This window comes from Eubalaena glacialis, chromosome 11 (genome assembly GCF_028564815.1).
Source record: "Eubalaena glacialis isolate mEubGla1 chromosome 11, mEubGla1.1.hap2.+ XY, whole genome shotgun sequence".
NCBI classification, from domain to species: Eukaryota; Metazoa; Chordata; class Mammalia; order Artiodactyla; family Balaenidae; genus Eubalaena; species Eubalaena glacialis.
Window position 1 is genome coordinate 4,991,545 of NC_083726.1, and position 20,270 is coordinate 5,011,814.

A 20,270-nucleotide genomic window follows, 5' to 3' on the forward strand; every position below is an offset into this window, starting at 1 on the left:
TACAATATTTGTCCTTTTGTGACTGGCTTGTTTCACTTAGAAAGGTTCATCCCCGGTGTAGCACATGTCAGAATTTCCTTCCTTTTTAAAGCTGAGTCATATTGCATTGAATGGATGGACCACATTTTGTTTATCCATCATCCGCTGATGGACACCCTCCCCTCCTGCAGCTATACATAGTTTTCATTGCTGTCCCATCACAAGGACTGTGTTCCCAAGAATATAGGTCCTGGGGACACACACACACACACACCCCAACAGCCAATTTCCCTTCCGCCCTCCCCCCCAACCCAGCAGGAGTTCCAGACTCTACCAGCAATGTTCCTGGAACCAGCTATCCCTTGAGACTGTGGGGAGGCCTCTAGGGTGGTGGGCAGGGAGCCTGTATCCTGTGTGCCCTTCACTCCCTGAAGGGCTGAGTCCAGCTCCTCCGGTGGGGAGAGGTGTCCAGCAGGCCAATCAACCTCACAGTGCCCGGAACAAGTGGCCAGCAGACACTGAAGGGCTTACATGGCCCCAGCGGAGGGGAGTGTGGAGTCCCTCCTGCCCAGAGGTGGGCGGCAGGGTCTGGAGTGCAGCTCTCAGACTCCCCGCTGCCTGGGGAAAAAACTTGGCAAAAGCGACAGCTTTGTGCTCGCTAACCGACCTCGGAGTGGCGGTCAGCCTCTCTCCGACAAATCGGCTTGTCACCAGCAGAGGTGGGGACTGTGGTGACGTCACACCCAGCGGTTGCTGGTTCCACTCATCGCCACCCCGACCCCGGTCAGCAGGTGACCGACAGGAGATCTGTTTACTGATGAGTTAATAAGGCATCACCACTCACACATTTTAAAGAGCCCTTCAAGGTTGTACGTCAGCATAGTTGGTTTCCTCGTCACCCTACGCATTTTATTGTGAAAACACTATTCTAAGACTGCGTCCCTGGGCTTCCTGGGACGCCCTAAGGAGATACACAGGGCAGGTCAAGACCCCCCGAGGTGGAGAATGGCCCCCACTCAGTGCTGACGGGGAGTCCCCAGGTGTGTTTTTTTAATAAAATCTTTTTCACTTCCCCCAGATCTCCTGGACGTGCAGCTCTCTGTGGCCCCTCGTACCCCCTTCACCGTGAGCACCCCTGCTGCAGGTTGCTGGACGGACGGGGCGGACGTCCTACTCTGACTACAAGGGATGTTCTGCAATCTGCTTTTTGGCTGTTTCGCCTGAAGTGCTGTTGACTTTGATTATTTAGCGGGACCTTCCATTTCAGATGCCTCCGGAACACCCGCCTCAGAACCCGAGCACAGCCAGCGTAGCTCACAGCACGCAGACCCCCAGCATCTGGCTGAAATGCAGATCCAGCATCAGCAGGCGTGGACTGGCCTGAGACTCTGCATCTGAGAGGCAAAGGCGAGCGTGGTCATCAGGGTCCCCTGGAAGACCTACAACAAATAAACCAGAAAAAGACAAAAACAGTGAGCTGGTCTCTTGCACCCCAGCCCTGGAGATGCAGACGGACCACCCTCTGAAGAAGGCTCCCCTGCTGATGTTGAGGCCGGATCAACCTTCAATTAACTGAGTAACCAGCGTGTGCTGGGCACTGACCTGGGGCTGAGGGCTCAGTGGGAACAGGGCAGGGGGGCCTCCTGGCCACATGGGGCTGCCTTCTAGTGGGGAGAAAAGCTAATAACAAATTCATTTCTTCCAGAGGGGTCTCCCATGAGCTAAAACCTCCGAGCCTCTCTCGGGCTGTGGTCCCTCCGAGGCAGATGTAGTTTATCCACTGTCTCTTTCCACTATGCTCTTAAAGAAAACCGCACCGCATAAGCTTCTGACCCCACAGTCCCTGTTTCCACCCTGAATTACAGAGTAACAAGCGCTGTGAATGGGTGGGGAAACAGGAGGTGGAAGAGAGGTGGGGAGAGGACTCGGGGCTGGGAGGGGGGTAGGTCGGTGGGACAGACACAGGGCCATAGGCCGGCCTTGGCCGCAGCTAGCTTGAGGCTTGGCCTGAGCTCCCTGGTGGCCAAAGTGAGACATGGTCGGTGATGTGACCTTCATTGTAAGGTTTGGTTCTTGGATGGGACACCTGGGTTTCATCTTAAACCAAGGCCCATACGTCTGTACGTGAAGGTTCTGTAGATTTGGGGGGACCAGCAATAGCTGGTTTTCTATCTGAATTTATGTGTTCCCTGGTCCTGATTTTTCATTTATAATTTACCAATTTATAGCAAGATGTTTTGATGTAGAGTACCTCAAACATTTTTCGAACAAGAGTGGGTTCAACACATGGACACACTCAAAGCCCACCTTGATGGGCTACCCCTTTATGGGGGGAGCGGGGGCAGCCCCAGCTGGAGGCCCCGCCTGGGTGTCTGGAGTTGCCGCAGGACCCAGGCTCAGCACCCATCCCCCTGGGTTCTGTCTCCTCACTGCTGGGAAGGCACGGCTGGCCAGCGTCTGGGGCTCCCCTACCGCCCAGGGTGGAGGGATTGGTCAAAGAGCTCAGGGCCGCCCACAGACAAAGGTCATGCCTGGGCGTGGGGCCATGTGCCAGCAGGTGTCAGCAGAGTCCCCAGGGATCAGAGCAGGCCCAGCAGCCCATGAGGTGGCAGTGCTCAGACCTCCACGATAGAGCCCCCGACACTCGGGAGGTGAGGGCAGGACAGGGCCCAGTGCCTGGGGGAAGGGGGATCAGAGCCCAGGCAGCCAGCCCCCTGCTACAGCCTCCGCTCTTTGCCTGGTCCTTCCGTCTCGAGGGGACCCTGCCCATAATGCTCCCCACCCCACCCCAGGCTCAGCTGGTCCCAGGCCTATCCCGGGTTCCATAAGGGAGCTGGGAGCCAAGCGGGGCGGTTCAGGGATCTCAGCCCCATCAGCGGAGCTGAGTGGCCACATTCTCGTTGGTCCTCAGACCAGGGACAGGCTTCCGGCCCCATCCCCCAAACCTGGTTCCTCTGAGGCTGGCTCACTTTCGCTCTCTCGGCCACCGCTCCTGGGCACCTTTCCAGTGCTGAGCAGCCACGAGGCCAGTGCGGTCAGTACGTCCCCAGATCAGCCCACGGAGCTTCGCTCCTACCCTGCCATCCCCTGCGCACCCCACCCTGGGCAGGAGCAGGGGCTCCTGGCTCGCTTTTCCCACTAGACAGGAGAAACTTGTCCCCCCAGGGGGCGCCCCCCGCAGACCGCCGTGGGCTGACGCTTCTCACCAGGCGCCCACCTCCCTTCCCCGACCACCCGACTCCCAGCAACCCCCAATCACCGGCTCACCCGCCCTGGGTCTGTCCTGTTATCTGCTCATAGGGCACCCCCTCCCCACCTCCAACAAAAAATTAACTCCACGAGAGGGGAGCCCTGGGAACGGGGTCGGGGGCCTCCCCACCCAGCCTGGAAGGTCCCCTCCAGAGGCCCAGAGCCGGCCCTGGGAACCTGCGCCCCCTGGGAGTGGGCAGGGGACACCCCGGTGAGGCCGGGTGCAGCCCGAGGGTGAGGACCCTGGAGGAATGTCCTCGGGGCCTGGCGTCGCAGACACAGCTCGAGAGCCGGGCAGACAAGCTTTATTCCACCCGCTCCCCACCCACAGCCACCCCAGGCCGAGCAAGGACAGGCTGCGTGGAGGGTCTGGGACAGAGGTGCACACAGGAGGTCACGCTGTGGCCCGAGGCGAGCGGGGGGCGGGGAGGCAGTTCTGCCACTGACCCTGGGGGTCACTCCGGGGGCCTGGCCGAGCTGAGGGGCTCACAGTCTCCATGGTGTGGACACTGGAGGGCTGAGCAGGCTAGGGCGCAGGGAACGGCCGGGCCTGCTCCACACACAGGAGGCTGCCCTGCACCTGCTGAGCCCCTGACGCCCCAGAACAAAAGCGCCGGGGTCTCAGGCGGCGACGGTCTTTTCGACAAAGACTCGGGAATGCCACAGTGGCTGAGGCCGACAGGGGACTGGATGGGACAGAGTAGAAAACTCTTGCACTCACGCACCGCACAGGCGTACACGCGGGGTCAGTAAAAACACAAGGCCTGGGTCACACGACGCTCTGCCGGCCCCCTGCCCCCTCGGACTCAGACGTGCCACAGCCACCGCCCCGGCCAAAGTCAATGAAGATTCCTTCCGAATCCGAGTCGACCGACTCCAGGATCTGGTCCACCAGGTTCTCGGGGCTGGAGGAGGCTGGGGAGCTGCGGGCCGGGCCTGGGCCAGGCTCAGGGGGCTGCGCCGGGGGGTACAGTCTGCTGGGGCAGGGCCCCGACGGGGGCGCCGGGGAGGGTCTGAAGGTCCCAGCAGGGTCCTGGCTGGGTGTGTCAGCAAAGCCCTGGGGCTCGGGGCAGGACGTCATCTCGGAGACTGAGTGCCTGCGGATGCCCGTGCCGCCGGCCACCGTGCCCTCGGCCTCGTGCTCCGCCACGGGGTTCAGCAGCGGCGTGTTGTAGCTCTTGGACCGCACCACCGGGTTCTTGGCCAGGATGTCCCCCGATCGGGAGCGGCGCAGGAAGTGCTTCTCTGCAGACAGACAGACAGACACGGCATCAGGCATGGGGCCAGGGTGGGGCTGGCCAGATGCTAGGGAACACCCACTGCAAGCACCTACTATGCGCTCAGCTCTGCATGAAGGGACCGCTACAGGGAAAAGCCTGACTGGTGTAGATCCTGCTGGGGCAGCCTGGAGGGGAGTCGGGGTTTCCACCCCAGCTGATACTAGGTCCATCCCTATGTGACCTCCTTCTCTCCTCGGTCCGGCCTCTCAGCCTGGAATGGGGGCGGGGGGCCTCAAGTCAACCGCCTGGGTTCAAACATGCACCTCGCCAGTGACCTGTGCACGTGCCTCAGTTTCCTCACCTGCGGAAAGTCAACAAACCCAAGCACTTGGTACGTGCCAGCATTTTCTTAGGCAGACACAGCCCCTGTCCTCAGAGCTGGAGTCCTACTGTGTGTGTGTGGGACTAGAAACCCCTCTGGGTGGGCCACAGGTCAGGCAATGGCAAGTGCCCGGATGGGGCAGCACGTGAGGTCAGGGCTGGGGTTTATTCCGAGTGTTGGGGGAGACCCCGGGGGTGGGAGAGGACGGATGTAGGGGCAGGTCTCAGGCTCCCACTCAGGACCCTGCAGTTCCAGAGAGTTGACCACCAGGTGGCAGGGCTGAGCGGGATGAGCCAGGGGCCCGTCCTGGACCACAGGAGACAGGCTCCCTCTTCGCCTGGCAGGGGTCTCGGTGTCCAGGGCCACACAGACCTCAAAGTTCCTCCAGTTGCTGGAGCCCTGCCTGAGCTGGGACATGCTAGCTGGGCAGGCTTTATACGTGCAGGTGGGTGGGCCCTCTGGACGGGGGGACACTCCTGATGAGCCCTCGTACTGCTGCCCCTGGGTTCTCTTCATGCGTTTCTTCCCAGGCCTGGATCCTCCGTCCTTCAGCTCCCAGTCTGGCCTTCCCTGAGCCCCCCGCCCATGGCCCTCATGCCACCTGGGCACTGGTCCCCTTGGGCACTCATCTGGGGATGGTTTACTCATTGGTCTGCCTCCCCTGGTGGTCAAGAGCTCATGAGGGTGGGGCTCGGTCTCTGCTGAACCCTCAGGGCCAAGAACAGGGGCTGGCGCACAGCAGGTCCTCAGTTTACAGTGCTGAACGAACCGACGGGGCCAGGCAGCCCGGGGACGCCCAGTCATGCCCACCTCACAACCCCTCCACCCCCCCGTGAGTCCCCAAGTAAGCCAGGACTTCTTGGGCTCCGGGCCTTTGCACGTGCTGGGTCCTCTCCCTCGCCAACTCCTGACTTTCAGGATTGAGCTCGGATGTGACCTCCGTGGGGGATGCGGGGGCCTCTGCCGGGCTCTCAGGGGAGTCACCGCAGCACCACTTGTGACGTCAGCCCTTGAAGGAGGGACCCCACGTGACCCACCCCCTTTGCCCAGTGCCCCGCACACAGCACGGCTGGTGGATGCTCAGGACAGGTTTGCCGTGGCTGCACATCTGGTTCTGCACGACTCCACTGGGAGGCCTGGGCCCCTGCCCGGGCAGAGGTGGATGGGGCCAGGGGTCACCCCGCTCCCACCCATGCCCAGGCGACCCCTACCCAGGATGCAGGAGTGTGTGAAGGCACCCTCGCTGGAGTAGAGGCCGTAGGTGCCCAGGTAGGGCGACACCACCTTCTGGATCAGCGTCTCCAGGCGCAGGTAGTCCTTGGTCACTCCCCGGGACTCGTGCACCCCCTGCAAGAGGGAAGGGTGTGGGGGTCCGCCGGTCGGCCTGTTCCCTGCATCCCTAGCCCAGCCGTGCTTAGCTCAAAGGGCACCACGAACAGCCCGCTCCCCCTCCCCCGGGGTCCTGGCCCCCAAGGCAGTGGCCCCGCACCCTCCCTTCCCAGCCGTCTTTCGGGTTGGGGCCTCTGAGCCACCCTCCTGCTTTAACGCCCTCGTGGCTGCCCGCTGCACACAGGAGCCAGCGTGGCTGGGAGACCATGATGCCTGCAGGAAAGGGGTCTGTGGCCAAATTAGGCTGGGCACCCTGCACCTCGTCCTCAGGACAGTTGTGTGTCCCCTTCCGTGAGCTGGCTTCCCAGAGGCTCTGGGCAGTCCTGGGGGGGCCAAGCTCGTTCACCTGGACCCGCACCCTCACTCCCTCACCCCATGGAGCACTGTAGGCGGGGAAGGCTGCCCCCTGGGCAAGGCCCAGGTCCAGGTCCGTATCCAAGCTGGGCGGTCAAGGCCCGTCCATCTGATGGAGCCGCCCCTCCCCCTCCCACACTGCTTCCCCTGCCAGGTACCATCCAGCTCCTCCCAACGCCTCCCCTCATTCAGAGCTTTGAAGGGTTTTCCACCTCCTCCCATTTCACTGGAGCCAAAGCCTGGAAAATGAGGCTGCCCACGGGACAGCCGTGATCTTGCCCACTCAGCTGTGAGCTGACCAGGGGGCAAGCTCTGGGTCCCCAGCACCCCCGGCAGAGGGCCGGGCACACAGCAGGTTTTTAGTGAGTGCTTGCTGAATGAATGATGTCTCTGAACGAATGAATCATCCTCAAGGGGCTGCCAGCAGTTAAGAAACAAGATACACCCAGGTTAACGTTAAATGACGGTTCAAGACAGTGAGAACCCAACTCTGTGCTGCCTACAAGAAACCCACTTAAACTATTAAAGACACACACAGACGAGAAGTAAGGGAGTGCAGGATTATACGTGATAACACGGATCACGGATCACAGATCATGATAACACAGATCACAGCGGGAGTAGCCATGTCAATTTCAGACAGGACACACTTCAGACCAAAGAAATTTATCAGGGATAAGGAAGGTCATTACCTAATGATAAAGAGGTCAATTCTCCGAGGTGACATAACAATCCCTAATGTGTACGCACCTAACACAGAGCAGGAAACTACGGAGGCAAAAAGTGATGGGGCTGCGAGGAGAGACAGAGAAATCCATTCTCCTAGTTGGAGACTTCAACACCCCTCTCAGAAATAAATCCAGCAGGCAGAAAATCAGGAAGGACACAGATGAACTCAACAACACCATCAACCAACTGGATATAATTGACATCTATAGACAACTTGTCCAATGGCAGAATCCATATTCTTCTCAAGCTCACGTGGGACATTCTCCAAGACAGCCCACATTCTGGGCCATGAAACACACTGCAACACATTTAAAAGAACAGAAATTGTACAATGTCTGCTCTCAGACCACAAAGAAATTAAACCAGGAACCCATAACACAATGATAACTGAAAACCCCCAAACACATGGAGATTAAACAACTCACTTCTAAATGACACAGGGGTCAAAGAAGAATTTTTAAATATTTTGAATTAAATGAAAATGAAAACGTAACGTCCAAATTATCGGGATGCATCGAAGCAGTGCTTAGAGGGAAATTTCAGCACTGAATGGATACATTAGAATATAAAAAGTCTACAATCAGTCATCTAAGTTTCCACGTTAGGAAACTAGACAAAGAAGAGTAAATTAAGTCCAAAGTAAGCAGAAGAAAAAAATAAGAATCAGCAGAAATCAACGGAATTGAAAACAGAAAAATGGCTGGAGAAAATCAACAAAACCAAAAGCTTTGAAAAGATCAATAAAATCCACAAGCCTCTAGCCAGACCAACTAAGAACAAGAGAGAGAAGACCCAAATGACTAATATGAGAAACGAAAGAGGGGACATCACTACAGACTCCACGGATCCAGCTGTGTTTGGACAAGGAGGGGGTGCCCCTGGAAGTCATCCAGATGAACCTGAAGGAGCCGTCCCCGCCCCCAGCAACAGTGCCGTGGATGTGGATGACGTAACTGCTGAGCTGTGCTGGGCGTTTCACAAACTTTATGTCCCTTCATTCCCAGAATTTGTTTCTGATGTCTGGTCTCTGCTCCCCATTGCACAGTGAGGAAATGGGGGCCCCGGGGCTGCATTATTTGTGTACGCTCATATGCAGGGCTGCTACTCAGCTTCTGGGACCCCGGTGAGAAGGAACTGTGATTCTGCAGGTGAAGCATGGGGCACACAGTAGGCCCTCAACAGATACGCTGACCAGTAGCTGTGACCTCAGGTCCATCTGGGACTTGAAAAGAGTGGGGACAAATTCACCGCAGGGCTGGGACAAGGCCATTCACAGTGGAGGCCAAGGCGAGAGCAAAGGGTTGAGGTTGGGGGTAGGGATCGCACCCAGGAGGGGCAGAAGGACACTCGGGGGGAAAATGGGGCCAAGCCCAGAAGCTGCATGAGGCACAGCGACCACCAGGGGGCAGCACCACCCCGGCCTGGCCGCCACCCAGGGGCTGTTCATGCGATCAAGATGAGACCTTATTCCTTGGCTTGAAATCCCAGCCTCATCACTTCCTGCCCCCAAGAGCAAGTGCACCATGGAGAACTTTGTGTCCATTTCTCCTCATTATCCTTGGACCTGCCCTGCCAGGTAGGTGGTCTTACTCCATCACACAGACGAGGAAATAGGCCGAGGGATGCAATGTCCCTCCAGTCGCTGCCCTGCGTGGCCGCCAGGATGACCACCGGCTCCCACCGAGTGCAGCCCCTCGACCCTGCTAACGTCCACGTTCATCAGCCCCTTCTTTGCTCTGGAATCTTCAACCAGCTGCCCTGGGCCCCAGGACCAACCTCACAGACATAAATTTAGAAGGACTTCCACGTGCATGGGTGGGTTCAGGACAATGAACAGGGTTTGGAGCCTGTCAGCCTCAGGGAAGGCCAGGCTCCTGGCCATCATAGCTCCAAGCAAGCGAGGACTCTACTTCCCCACTTGTAAAATGGGGTGGTTGATGGTGCCCATCCTGGTGCTGTGACAGTGAGATAGGCTGGCAAACTGTAGGGTGCTGTGCCCGTCACAGGGCTTGGGGTGCAGCAGTTTGCAGAAAGGTCCATCAGAAATGTCTGGAACTGCTGTGGGCAGTGGGAGGAGGTGGCCCCCAACCCCAGTGACTGACTGACGGGGGAGTAAAGGCCTGGCCCCGCTGCCCTCGAGGGACACTCCGTCCACACTCCCGGGCTCCCTGTGGGCTCCCGGGCCGGCCTCCTTGTGAATGAACCCACACCTTCGTCCAGCTCCTTCTCAGCCCCCGCTGCTTCCTTCTCCCTCCCAGGTTTCTCCTGCGAGTCCCTCCCCCCGCCCTCCCCCACCGTTGCGAAGTCATGTGGACCCACATCCACATCTCAGGCTCTGTCCCCGGGGCGCCTGGCCTGAGACACGCTGCCTGTGCCCGGCACCGGGCTGAGCGCAGCCCCCACGGGCCCCGCCCACCTGCAGCACCAGCAGCATCTGCACGACGGCGGGGGGCACGCGGGCGTGGGCCCGGGCCAGCGCGTCCTCCAGCTTCACACTGAGGGTGATGATGTTCCGGAAGTGCAGCAGAGCCAGCTGGCGCACCGACGGCTCCTTGCCCTGCAGACGTGGGGGCCGCCGCTATCACGCGAGACCCCTGCTCCCCTGCCCCCACCAGTGCTGGGGCCAGATACAGGGCCGGACCACGGACCCCCAGGCCCCCTTCCGCCCCGTCGTCCTCCCCAGATGACCCTCGCTCTGCGGGGACAGGGCCCCACGCGGCTCCCTCAGGTAAGGGAAGGGTGACTGTCACGCACAGAGCCCCTACTGCGCGCCGGGCACGGCCTACTGTGTGCTGCTCAGGGCTTCCCAAGGCTCTGAGCATGGAGCCGTCCTTAGGCCCACCTTGGGGGTGGGGAGCAGGCTCTGGGAGGTCCGGGGGCGAGCGCTGGCGCAGACGGCCCGCACGGGGCAACAAGGGCAGAGGTGTGCCCACCCCCAGGCCGGGATGGGCTCTCCCTGCGGCCCAGGAGCCGCTCACCTGCACCGGGTAGAAGACGGCCTGCAGCGTGGGCAGCACGTCGCTGAAGAAGAAGTCCCAGGTCTCTGCCAGCGAGTCCAGCAGCTTCTGTCCTGTGGGCACAGGGACCGTCACCATTACCCCAACGGGCGCCGGCAGACGCTTCCCGCCTTCCCAGGTCGCGAGTCACCTCTCCTGCCAGCAGGAGGACGCGGGAGCTGAGGGCTGGGCCCTGGAAGGCCCCCCCACCTGCCGGGGCGATGGGCCCGGACCCCCAGCTTCACCCCCCTGAGCCTCAGCTGCCCCACTAATAGAACGGGGCTGTAGCAGGGCGAACCCCTCAGAGCCGACAGGAGGAAAGGAGATGAAGCAGGGCCTGGGGCAGAGAAGTGCCAGTGGGTGCGTTTCCTCTGCACACGAGCCCTACAGGCACGGCCCGACAGGCGCTCCACTCACACCCTTGTCTCATCCGCCCTCCCCCTCCTTCCGCACACCCATCGGTCTGTCCCTCTGTCCACCTGACAGACATTCACGCAGCAGCTACGCTGTGCCAGGCCTGGCACTGGGGACCCAGCTGAGCCCAAAACTGCCCCAGTCCCACCACGTGACAGGGCAGCAGGACAGTGAACAGCCACCCTGGTGAGGGAGGAGTGACCCCCACCGGGCAGATGAAGTGCCTGGGCCTCGGAGACGTGCGGGTCTCTCCCTCAAGGGCCTGGGTCCCCACCACCCAGGCTGCCTGGGGTGGGATCTGGGGAGCCAGGGAAACCGCATCCAACAGCAGCTGTTGTCCCAGGTACGAGGGGGTCACGCAGGGAGAGCTTCCTGGAGGAGGTGATATCCAAGCTAATTCAGGAGGACCGTTTTGCCTGGTGGACACCCTTGGCACATGAACCATGGAAGCACATGTGTGGAAAGCAGGCATTCGGACAAGGTCTGTGGGCCTTTCTGCCGGCTCTGGGGAAGCAGCAGCCCCAGTCACAAGGTGGACAGACTCTGGGGGTGGGGACAGCTGAGATGCCCCCAAGCCGGCTCTGGGCTCCCCCAGGAAACGCCAAGTGCTGAACCCTCAGCCCCTCTGCCTGGAAGGAGAGGAGAGCTGGGATGAAAGGCTGCTGGGTCAGGATAAGCAGGCCTCCGGGACATGTCGCCGAGGCCTCTGCTGCTTGGCGGGACCCCACCTGGAAGCCAGACTAGCAGCTGGCTGGAGAAACACGGCCGTGGTGCTGGGCATCTCCAGGAGTGGAGGGGCCAGGGCCACGGGCTGGCCAGCCTCCCAGAGCGCACTGCCCATGTCCGACTCCTCAAGGTTTCCATGGGAACCAGGAGGTCGGTCAAGGGCCTTTGCCTCTTGTGCTCACTTTTCCTGGGCTCTGAGCCCCCCGCCCCCCTCCCCCCGTAAAGCCCCCGGGTCTCTGTAGGTGCCGGGCTCTGGGAGGGGAGCCTGGTGGGGGTGACCGTGGAGAGGGCGGGTCAACCTTTCCATGCAGCCCGTCTGCTGGCACTGGAGCACCCTGCCCGGCGGCCAGCTCCTGGTCCGACTGGGGGTCCACACCCCACACCGGGCTCTATGGAACCCAGGATGGTGGATGCCCGCCACCTGAGGAACTCTGCCTGCATACAAAGGTCCCTTGAGGTCCCCGCCGTCACTGGCGAGAAGAAAGGCGGCTCAGTTCCCTGGGCGGCCGTGGGGCGGCTCTGGGCGTGGGCCAGGCGGCGTCTGCGGAGCGCAGGCTGCTCTCCAGCCCACGGGGCGGAAAGGGGATGTCATACAGTCCAGGCCCCGCCAGAGCCACACGCCGACCAAGGGGCCAGGAAGCTCGGCTCCGTCCCCTGGCCGGGCTCTCTGCTGCCCGGGAACTGTGGTCTGGGGACACCAGGGTCGGCAGGGGTGAGTCAAGCACACGGCGTCGAAGCCCCTGCCTGGGGCCCCAGGGAGTCCCTCAGCCCGAGCCTCAGCGTGGTCCTCTGTAAAATGGGCATGATCAACGTGTCCACACTCAAAGGCCAAAAGCTGCCCCATAGCAAGTGCTCAGCTGTTAGCCTGGCGCTGACTAGTGGGCCCGCATGGTCTTGAGGCCGCGCTGACGCTCAGCAGGACCCACGCCACCCAGCGGCCGTGCCCTTGAGCTGGTTCTCCCAGGATGGGGTGTGGGTAAGCCTGTCTGTCTTCCTTTCTTCAGTCTGATTGTGCAGGCCCTGGAGACAGGAATGCACCAGGCTGATCTCAGCTCAGATCTCAGTGGTGACCACAGGGCAGTTGGAAAGGCCACAGCAGGGGCTTGGAGGAGGGTGGCCAGGCTCGGAGGTGAGCGTGTGAGGGCCGTCGCAGTGCAGTTTGGTGGCCTGACCTTAACAGGCTGGGATTCCTGCAGGACAGGCAGAGCCCAGGGCCTGGAACCTGCAGAAACCCCGGGCTCCCCCTCAGAGTCCCAGAGCGTCTGGCTGCTGAGAAGCTACCCCCGCTGCAGCCGAGCTCACTGAACCACCACCTTGAATGTGGCCCCAGGGAGGGAGGCCTCCACCTCAAGGCCCCTCCAGGCCTCCCACTTCAAGGAATCACTGTGCTCGGGTTCAAGGCCTTGCTGGAGGCTGGAGGGGGGCAGGTGGCAAGGTCCTGGGCTGCCCCTCGTGGGGCTACCCACCACCTCCAGCAGAGGCACGGGCTGAGGACATGGTTGGCCGCAGGGAGCAGTCTTAAGGAAGAGCTCTCCCTGGGACCCGGTAGAAGGCAGAAGGGGGAGGCTCCCAAGGCAGCCCCTCGGGGTGTGATGTCAGCCACTGTCCCCACTGCATTGGCTGAAGGGGGGCAGATGCCCTCCCGAAGAGATGTTTCGAGGCCTGACTCAAAGGCCGCCACTTCCACGCAGCCCTCCCTGACTGCCAAAGTGGAACTAGCCCTTCCTTCCCCAGGGCTTCCCTTCACTTTGACATTCATCACAGTGGACTCTCACTGTCTGGTCCACGTCTGTGTCCCCAGCTGGGCTGTGAGCCCCCGCCAGGCAGGGCCTAGGTCCATCTCCAGGTCCCCAAAGGCTACCTGGGGCCTGACCTGTAGTGAGCACATGGGTGGAGACTGTCTAACCCCCTGTGCTAAGGTGGGGACAGAGGGAAATGACAGTCTGTGGCTGGATGGGAACTGGAGGCCGGGCCCTCTGGCCCCCAGCCTGGGGCTCTGTGCCTGTCCCTGAGGCCAGGGGCGGTTGGATGGGGTCGGTGCTCCCTCCTGGGTGGCCTGGCGGACACGGCCACTGCGGGCAGGACTCCACCAAGCCACACAAAGCGCCTCTTCTCCAAAGGTCCCAGCTCCCCTGGGCCAGAGCTGGTGGGAGGGCAGGCACTGCCGGAATGTGCTGAGTCAGGAGAGGGGCGTGCGAGGGCATCTCCGCCAGCAAATCCTCCTGCTGGCTTGGTGCTGCCCCCTCCAGGAAGCCCGCTCAGACCCCCAACGGCCTGTGCCTCCTGCCCCCACGCCTGTGGTTCTCACAGCCCTTCTCAGCCTCCTGCCTTGGCTGCTTCCACCCGACACACGCAGAGGCGGTGCAGGAGGAACACAGGACACGTGGCTCTGAGTTATGCTGAGCACCCCAGGCCTCGGTCTCTGCCTCTGTGAAATGGGCTGACCCGTGCTTTCCGGGGTCATTGAGAACTCGAGGAGGAACCTGGAGCAGCAGAGAGGAGTGCAGGCCCAGGAGCTGGGCTGCCAGGTAGGGCTGTGCGGCTCGGGCGAGTTACTCAGCCCCTCTGTGCCTCGGGTTCCCCAAGTGTTCAGCGGCTACAACAATGGAACCTCCTTCACAGGGTTGTTGGGTGATCTAGGAGTCAGGCAATGGAAACTCTCGGGACAAGCCCAGCACAGGGTGAGGACGTGTGGGGGCTGGTGCCTGGCACACAGAGGGAGGGTCGTGGCCTGCACGGGGCCTGACACACAGCGGGCCCGTAGCAAGATGTGTCGGTTTGAGCTGGGTTCCCCCCATAATTTGATTTCTCTCTACACCAACTCACTCCTGCCAGGAGGTGTACACACAGTACTTGTCACCCCCAGCCCATGGACACAGGGAGCCCAAGGGTTGCGGGACCGGGCACATCCTGCCAGGGCTCTGGGCCTGGCAGAAGGAGACAGCGGCCAGCCAGGACCCTCCCTCTCCTTGCTGAGGCCCGAGCTGGGCAGCGAGGCCAGCTGTGACTTGTGGGCCTGCCCCTAGAAGGGCAAAGGGGGTACGCTCTGGAGTCGGGATGCCCTGTGTTCGAATCCCACCTCCCCCCCTTACGTGCACTGTGGCTATGGACAAGTTGAGGGCCATCGCTGCGTTGTCCCCCAGCTGTGAAATGGGTACAGTGACCCAAAGGCCTCACAAGATGGGTATGAGCATTAAAAGAGAAAACTTGCCCAGAAGGCCCCGCACCAAGCCTGGGTCCCAAACCCTGGCAGGGAGCCCACATCAGCTGGTCCTCCAGACGGCAGCTTCCAGCTCTACCTCTTCCCCCGGGTCTAGACCAGTTCCCCTCTGGTCCTCAAAGATCCTGATGGGGGTTCTCCCAGGCTGCTGGGACAGGGTTCACGGGGGCCAGAAGGCCTCGTGGGCAGTGAGGTGAAGCAGGGGCCTTCTCCCAGACAATCCTCAGCCCTCCTGGGCCCCAGCAAGAAGGGGGGCAGATGCTCTTCCCAGCAGGGTCCCCTCCCGGGGTCAGATCTCAGCCCTGCTGCCCTCAAGGCATTGCTTCTGTCCCTCTGGGCTCTCTCGACCATAAGGGCCACACCACCCACCCAGAGCCCCAGGTGGAGCCCGGGTCAGGCCACGGTTCCCAGCGGCCACACCCGCAAGCAGCGTGGCCTGGCACCCGGTCCCGGCAGTGGGCCACCAGACTCACCTTCGTAGAAGCGGATCTTGTCTCGCAGGATCACCATGCCTTTTGTCAGCAGCTGGTTCTGCAAGGCACACGTGGAAATGCTGTCACCGCCCCGGGGGTACCCAGGGCCCCCAAGGCTCCACCAACAGGCAGCCGAGGCCCAGAGGGGGAAGGACTCACCGACGTCCCAGTCCAGTTGTCGCAGAGCTGGAACCTCAGCTGCCTGGGCGCACGCGGGCAACTGACCCAACCAGGCTGTCCCAGATAGGAGGTGGTGCAGGGACCCCACCCTCACCGCCCCCAAGAGACAGGCCAGGCCTGGGCCTCCTGCTCCAGGCTGAGCGGGCGGGCAGGCAGCTGCCCCCGCCTCCCACAAGGAAGGAGGGACTTTCAGGCAAGAGGGGCCCCGGGACCAAAGGCCTGGCTTGAGCGCTGCCATCACCCACTGCCATGAGGCTCAAACGGCAGCCCCCCTGCACTCTCACCCTGGGCGTGGCTGAGTGACACCACGTGGTCTCAGCAGCAGTCACAGCAGCCAGAGTGGAAACAACCCGGGGACCACAGACGGACGGATGGATAAGCAAAATGTGGTCTCGCCACACAGTGGAATATTATTTGGCCGTAAAAAGGGATGAGGTCCTGATACAGGCACAACATGGATGAACCTCGAAAACTCTGTGCTCAGTGAGAGAAGCCAGACGCCAAAGGCGACGTGCTGTGAGATCCCACTGACACGAAATGTCCACACAGGCAAATCCAGAGAGACAGAAAATAGACTAGTGGTGACCTAGGGCTGGGGGAGAGGGGAATGGGGACTACCTATCTATAAACATGCGGTTTCCTTTTGGGGTGATGAAAAAGCCCTGGAATTAGCGGTGACGGTTGCCCAACTCTGTGAATACACTAAATACCACTGAATTGCACACTTTCAGTGGGTGTGCAGTATGGTAGGTGAATTACACCTCAATAAAGCTGTTAAATTAAAAAAAAACCAACCCTAAACCCACAGGATGGGCGGAGCCGCAGCCTGGTCCTCACCTCACCCTCTCCCAGGCGGGTGGACACCATGCTCCGAGCCTGCGTGAGGATGCCCCTGCCTGCAGCACCTCGGCCTTCCTGCCTGTGCGACCTCGGGGGTCCTCTCCCCTCCCCGAGCCCCAAGGTGCCATGTGTTCATCCACTTTGCAGGCCTGTGGCCGCAGCGCCTGGGACAGCTCAGCCTCGGCGACACTGGTGCCACCCTAACTTCATCACCACGCGGCTCAGGGCCCTGGGGTTTGTAGATGACCCACCCGTGGGCTCTGGGGACCCACACTGATGCTCCAGGAGGAGGCGGACAACTCATCACAAATCTGACCTCGAGCCGCGCCACATGCCAGGCAGAGCGGTGAGTCCTCTCCTGCGTCCCATCGTATAACCTACCCAGCAAGCCACACTGGCTAGACAGGGGAAACTGAGTCGTGGCCAGGCGGGGACCTTGAACCCGGAGCTCCACGTACCCACCGGGAGCCGGCGGCCCCTCCCCCTGGCCAGCTCAGGAAGCAATCCCTCAGGAGAGCAAACAGCACCCACCTGCAGGTACTCCGTGAAGAAGGACCCCAGCTCCGTCTTCAGCAGCTGCCTGTGGGCGGGAGGGCAGAGGGAGGGCAGGAGTCAGAGACCCCACGGTGCCAGCGAGGGCTGGCGGCCGCCTGCAGCGGGAGACCAACCCCCTTAGCCCAGTGACGTGAGGACATGACTAGATATTTCTCCAAAGATACACAAATGGCCAATAAGTGCGTGGGAAGATGCATCATCATTAGTAACCAGGGGAACACAAACCCAAACCCCGAGATGGCACTTCACCTCCACTAGTGCTGTGAGAATCAAAACCCCAGGCAGAAAAAAAAAAAAAAAAAAGCCGGGCAGTAACAAGTGTTGGTGAGAAGGTGGGGAAGTTGAACCCTCATACACGGCTAGTTGGAATGTAAAATGGTGCAGTCTGTACACAACAGCTGGGCAGTTCCTCGAAAGATTAAAGGTAGAGCTGACATATGACCCAGTAATCCCGCCCCCAGGTGCAGACCCGAGAGCAGTGAAAACGCAGATCCACACAAGGTCTCCTACACAGAGGCTCCCAGCGGCACTGTTCACAACAGCCAAAAGGCAGAAACAACCCAAATGTCCATCAACAGATGACTGGATAAACACAGTGGTGTTTTTCACACAGTGGGGTATTATCTGGCCATAAAAAGAATTGAAGCGCTGATACCTGCCCCAGCCTGGATGACCCCGAGTATGGAGGACCATTACGCTGAGTGAAAGAAGCCAGATGCAAAAGGCCACACGTATGTAGTACGACTCCATTTATATGAAATGTCCAGAATAGGCAAATCCATGGAGACAAAGTTGATTGGTATCGGCCAGAGGCTGCTGGTGGGGGGGGGGGGGGGGGCAGGTAACAGGGAGTGACCGGTAAGGGGTACAGGCTTTTTTTGGGGCGGGTGATGAGAATGTTCTGGAATTAAATAGCGATAGTTATACAAGCTTGTGAATGTGCTAAAAACCATGAACTGTACATTGTAAAAGGATAAACTATCTTAAAAAAACAAAACATCTATATATCTATTTGGTGTTGGCCTGGGGCTGGGGGGAGACAGGAATGGGGACTACCTGACTATAAATATGGGGTTTCCTTTTGGGGTAATGAAAAAGCCCTGGAATTAAAGACAGTTGCACAACTTTGTGAATACACGAAACCACACACACACACACACACACACGTATATAAAATGGCAGAAAACAAGAATGACGGCCAGACATCAGAGCCCTGTTACTCTGCACCGCCCCCGTCCCTTCCCATGGCTGGGCAAAGCCGAGGGATGCAGCGGCGTATTAGGAAAATGGGGGTCCTGGGGCCCCACCCCTGAGTGGCCACATGAGCCCGAAGAAAGCAGGACCCCCCTGGAATGGTCACACACATCAGGCCTGGGAGAGGCAACAAGGCCCTGCTGTGACCTCCGGCAGCCCCTTTCCCTCCCTGGGCCTCAGTTTATCTGTCTGTAAGGGCCATTTTAGCCATTTAGGGTTGGAGTGGGGGGACCCTGCCCCAATTACCCTTTTACTCCTGCCCCAAGCTGATGAGGTTTGCTGCCTATTTTTCCCAGATATTCTTTTGCTGTAGGGACGGGGTGGCACAGGCCAGGGCGTGAGGGAAAGAGCACACAGGCAGGAAACGCCTCCTTGCGGCAGCTGTGACCCCGGGCAAGTCTCTCGACCTCTCTGAGCTTCAGCCTCCTCCACTAAAATGCAGGACTAATGCCTTGGCTTCGCAGATTCCCTCAAAGCTGGTCCATCCTGGGCTCCTTCACAAGCGCTCAGTTCTCAGCTATTCACAGGAAATGAGGGGTACTCGGCGGGGCTGTGATTGCTTTTCTGGGAACAACACTCCCATCATTAGGCAGGTGGGTCCTTCCTCTTTTTTTTTTTTTTAACTTTATTTATTTATTTTTGGCTGCGTTGGGTCTTCGTTGCTGCGCACGGCTTTCTCTAGCTGTGGGGAGCGGGGGCTACTCTTTGTCGCGGTGTGCGGGCTTCTCATTGCGGTGGCTTCTCTTGTTGGGAGCACGGGCTCTAGGCATGTGGGCTTCAGTAGTTGTGGCACATGGGCTCAGTAGTTGTGGCTCGCGGGCTCTAGAGTGCAGGCTCAGTAGTTGTGGCGCACGGCCTTGCTCCGTGGCACGTGGGATCTTCCCGGGCCAGGGCTCGAACCCGTGTCCCCTGCATTGGCAGGCGGATTCTTAACCACTGTGCCACCAGGGAAGTTCCAGTCCTTCCTCTTTTAACAGAATAAATACCCCTTGTGATGCTTAACACCAGCCGGGCACGTGGGCGCTATCCTGAGCCATCGTCCCAGTCCCCCCCTGTCCCGTGAAAAGGAGTCTTCAGGAGGGTGGGGGTGAAGGTCACGGGACAGGGCCTGGGGTCAAGGTCCACATGGTGGTCACCACCCACCTGGGCTCTAAAAGCGGAACCTGAGGCTGGTGGACCGGGGTGCGGGGGGCAGGGGCCGGGCCTCCCACCTGGCACAGCCCTCCCACCACTTACAGACCCAGGCCCGGATGGGACAAACAACCACTCACCGGACACCCTCGTTGAGGCTGAAAAGCTCCTGGTCGGGCAGCCCCTTGCGCTGGAAGACGGCGATCACCCCGTTATGGATGCTGCGCGGGGGAGGGAATAGGAGCATTGCCGTCCAGAGGCCCTAAGACCCCTCCCCTCCTTCCCTCTCCCACGGAGCCCCTCCTGCTCTCCTCGAGGAACAGAAGGGGCCCGGTCAGAAGCAGGGCGCCAGTCCTTTCGCTTCGAAGGCAGGCCTGGAGCACAGGGACCGGCCGCCCCATTGGACCCCATCCGCCCCAGAGCCTCAATTCCCATCTTGAGCGCCAGATCCTGTGCTCCCAGCCCCAGCCTCCCTGGAGCCCCAGGCCGGTCACCGGTCACCTCTCCAGGCTGTCCTGGGTTACCTTCCACACACTCTGCCTCCCTTCCCATGTTCTTGAACCCTCTGCCCCCAGGCCAGAAACTAGGGGACACCCTCTGATGGTCTCTCACACCCCCAAACATAACCAAGTCCAACTGGCTTTCTCACCCTGTGCTTCCAGGTGCCCGTGAGCTGGCGCCTGCCTCACTGAACTGGGTACCTGTGTTATCTGCACCTGGCCCCACTGGGGAAGCTGCCCTCACCACAGGGCCTTTGCACATGACCTTTCTTCTGCTTGGTCCCCACCCTCACCCCCCACTCCCATCTACGTGGATCCTTCCTTCAGATCACAGGAGGTCACAGCGTTTACAACACTTGTCAGTGTACACCTACATGTTTATCCGTGATTCGTTTGATTGATTGGTTGCCACCGCTATCTATAAACCTCGGCGCACAGGGCCCTGTGCTGTTTATGACTGTGTGCTCTCACCTGACTCAAAGGAGCAGCCTGGTAGTTATCTGGTCAAATTCATCCTGTCTCTCCCTGGCCCTCCAGATCCAATAGATCCTGAAGCCCCACCAGTCTCTACCCCCTAGATCTCTGCTGCACCCTTCTCTCTCCTCCGTGCTCACCTGACCTCTGATCGCATAGGTACCTCCTCACTGCACTCACTGACCCCTGCCCTGGGCCCTGCAGA

At 60.2% G+C, this 20,270-nt stretch overlaps 1 protein-coding gene across 5 annotated transcripts in view; it reads right to left on the reverse strand.

The window, feature by feature from the left end:
* Positions 1-3,517: 3,517 nt before the first annotated feature.
* Positions 3,518-20,270, reverse strand: part of PRR5 (proline rich 5) — a 51,401-nt gene continuing 34,648 nt past the window's right edge. For 3 of the 5 annotated variants that reach the window (XM_061204800.1, XM_061204799.1, XM_061204803.1), the window contains 7 exons: positions 19,232-19,312; positions 16,683-16,731; positions 15,132-15,189; positions 10,281-10,372; positions 9,719-9,859; positions 6,042-6,177; positions 3,518-4,473 (listed from right to left, as the gene is read on the reverse strand). In XM_061204800.1, coding sequence (XP_061060783.1) covers positions 3,998-4,473; positions 6,042-6,177; positions 9,719-9,859; positions 10,281-10,372; positions 15,132-15,189; positions 16,683-16,731; positions 19,232-19,312 — 1,033 coding nt within the window. In that variant the 3' untranslated portion in view covers positions 3,518-3,997. The remainder of the gene's footprint in view (positions 4,474-6,041; positions 6,178-9,718; positions 9,860-10,280; positions 10,373-15,131; positions 15,190-16,682; positions 16,732-19,231; positions 19,313-20,270) is intronic. The other 2 variants (XM_061204801.1, XM_061204802.1) reach the window with 2 other exon arrangements.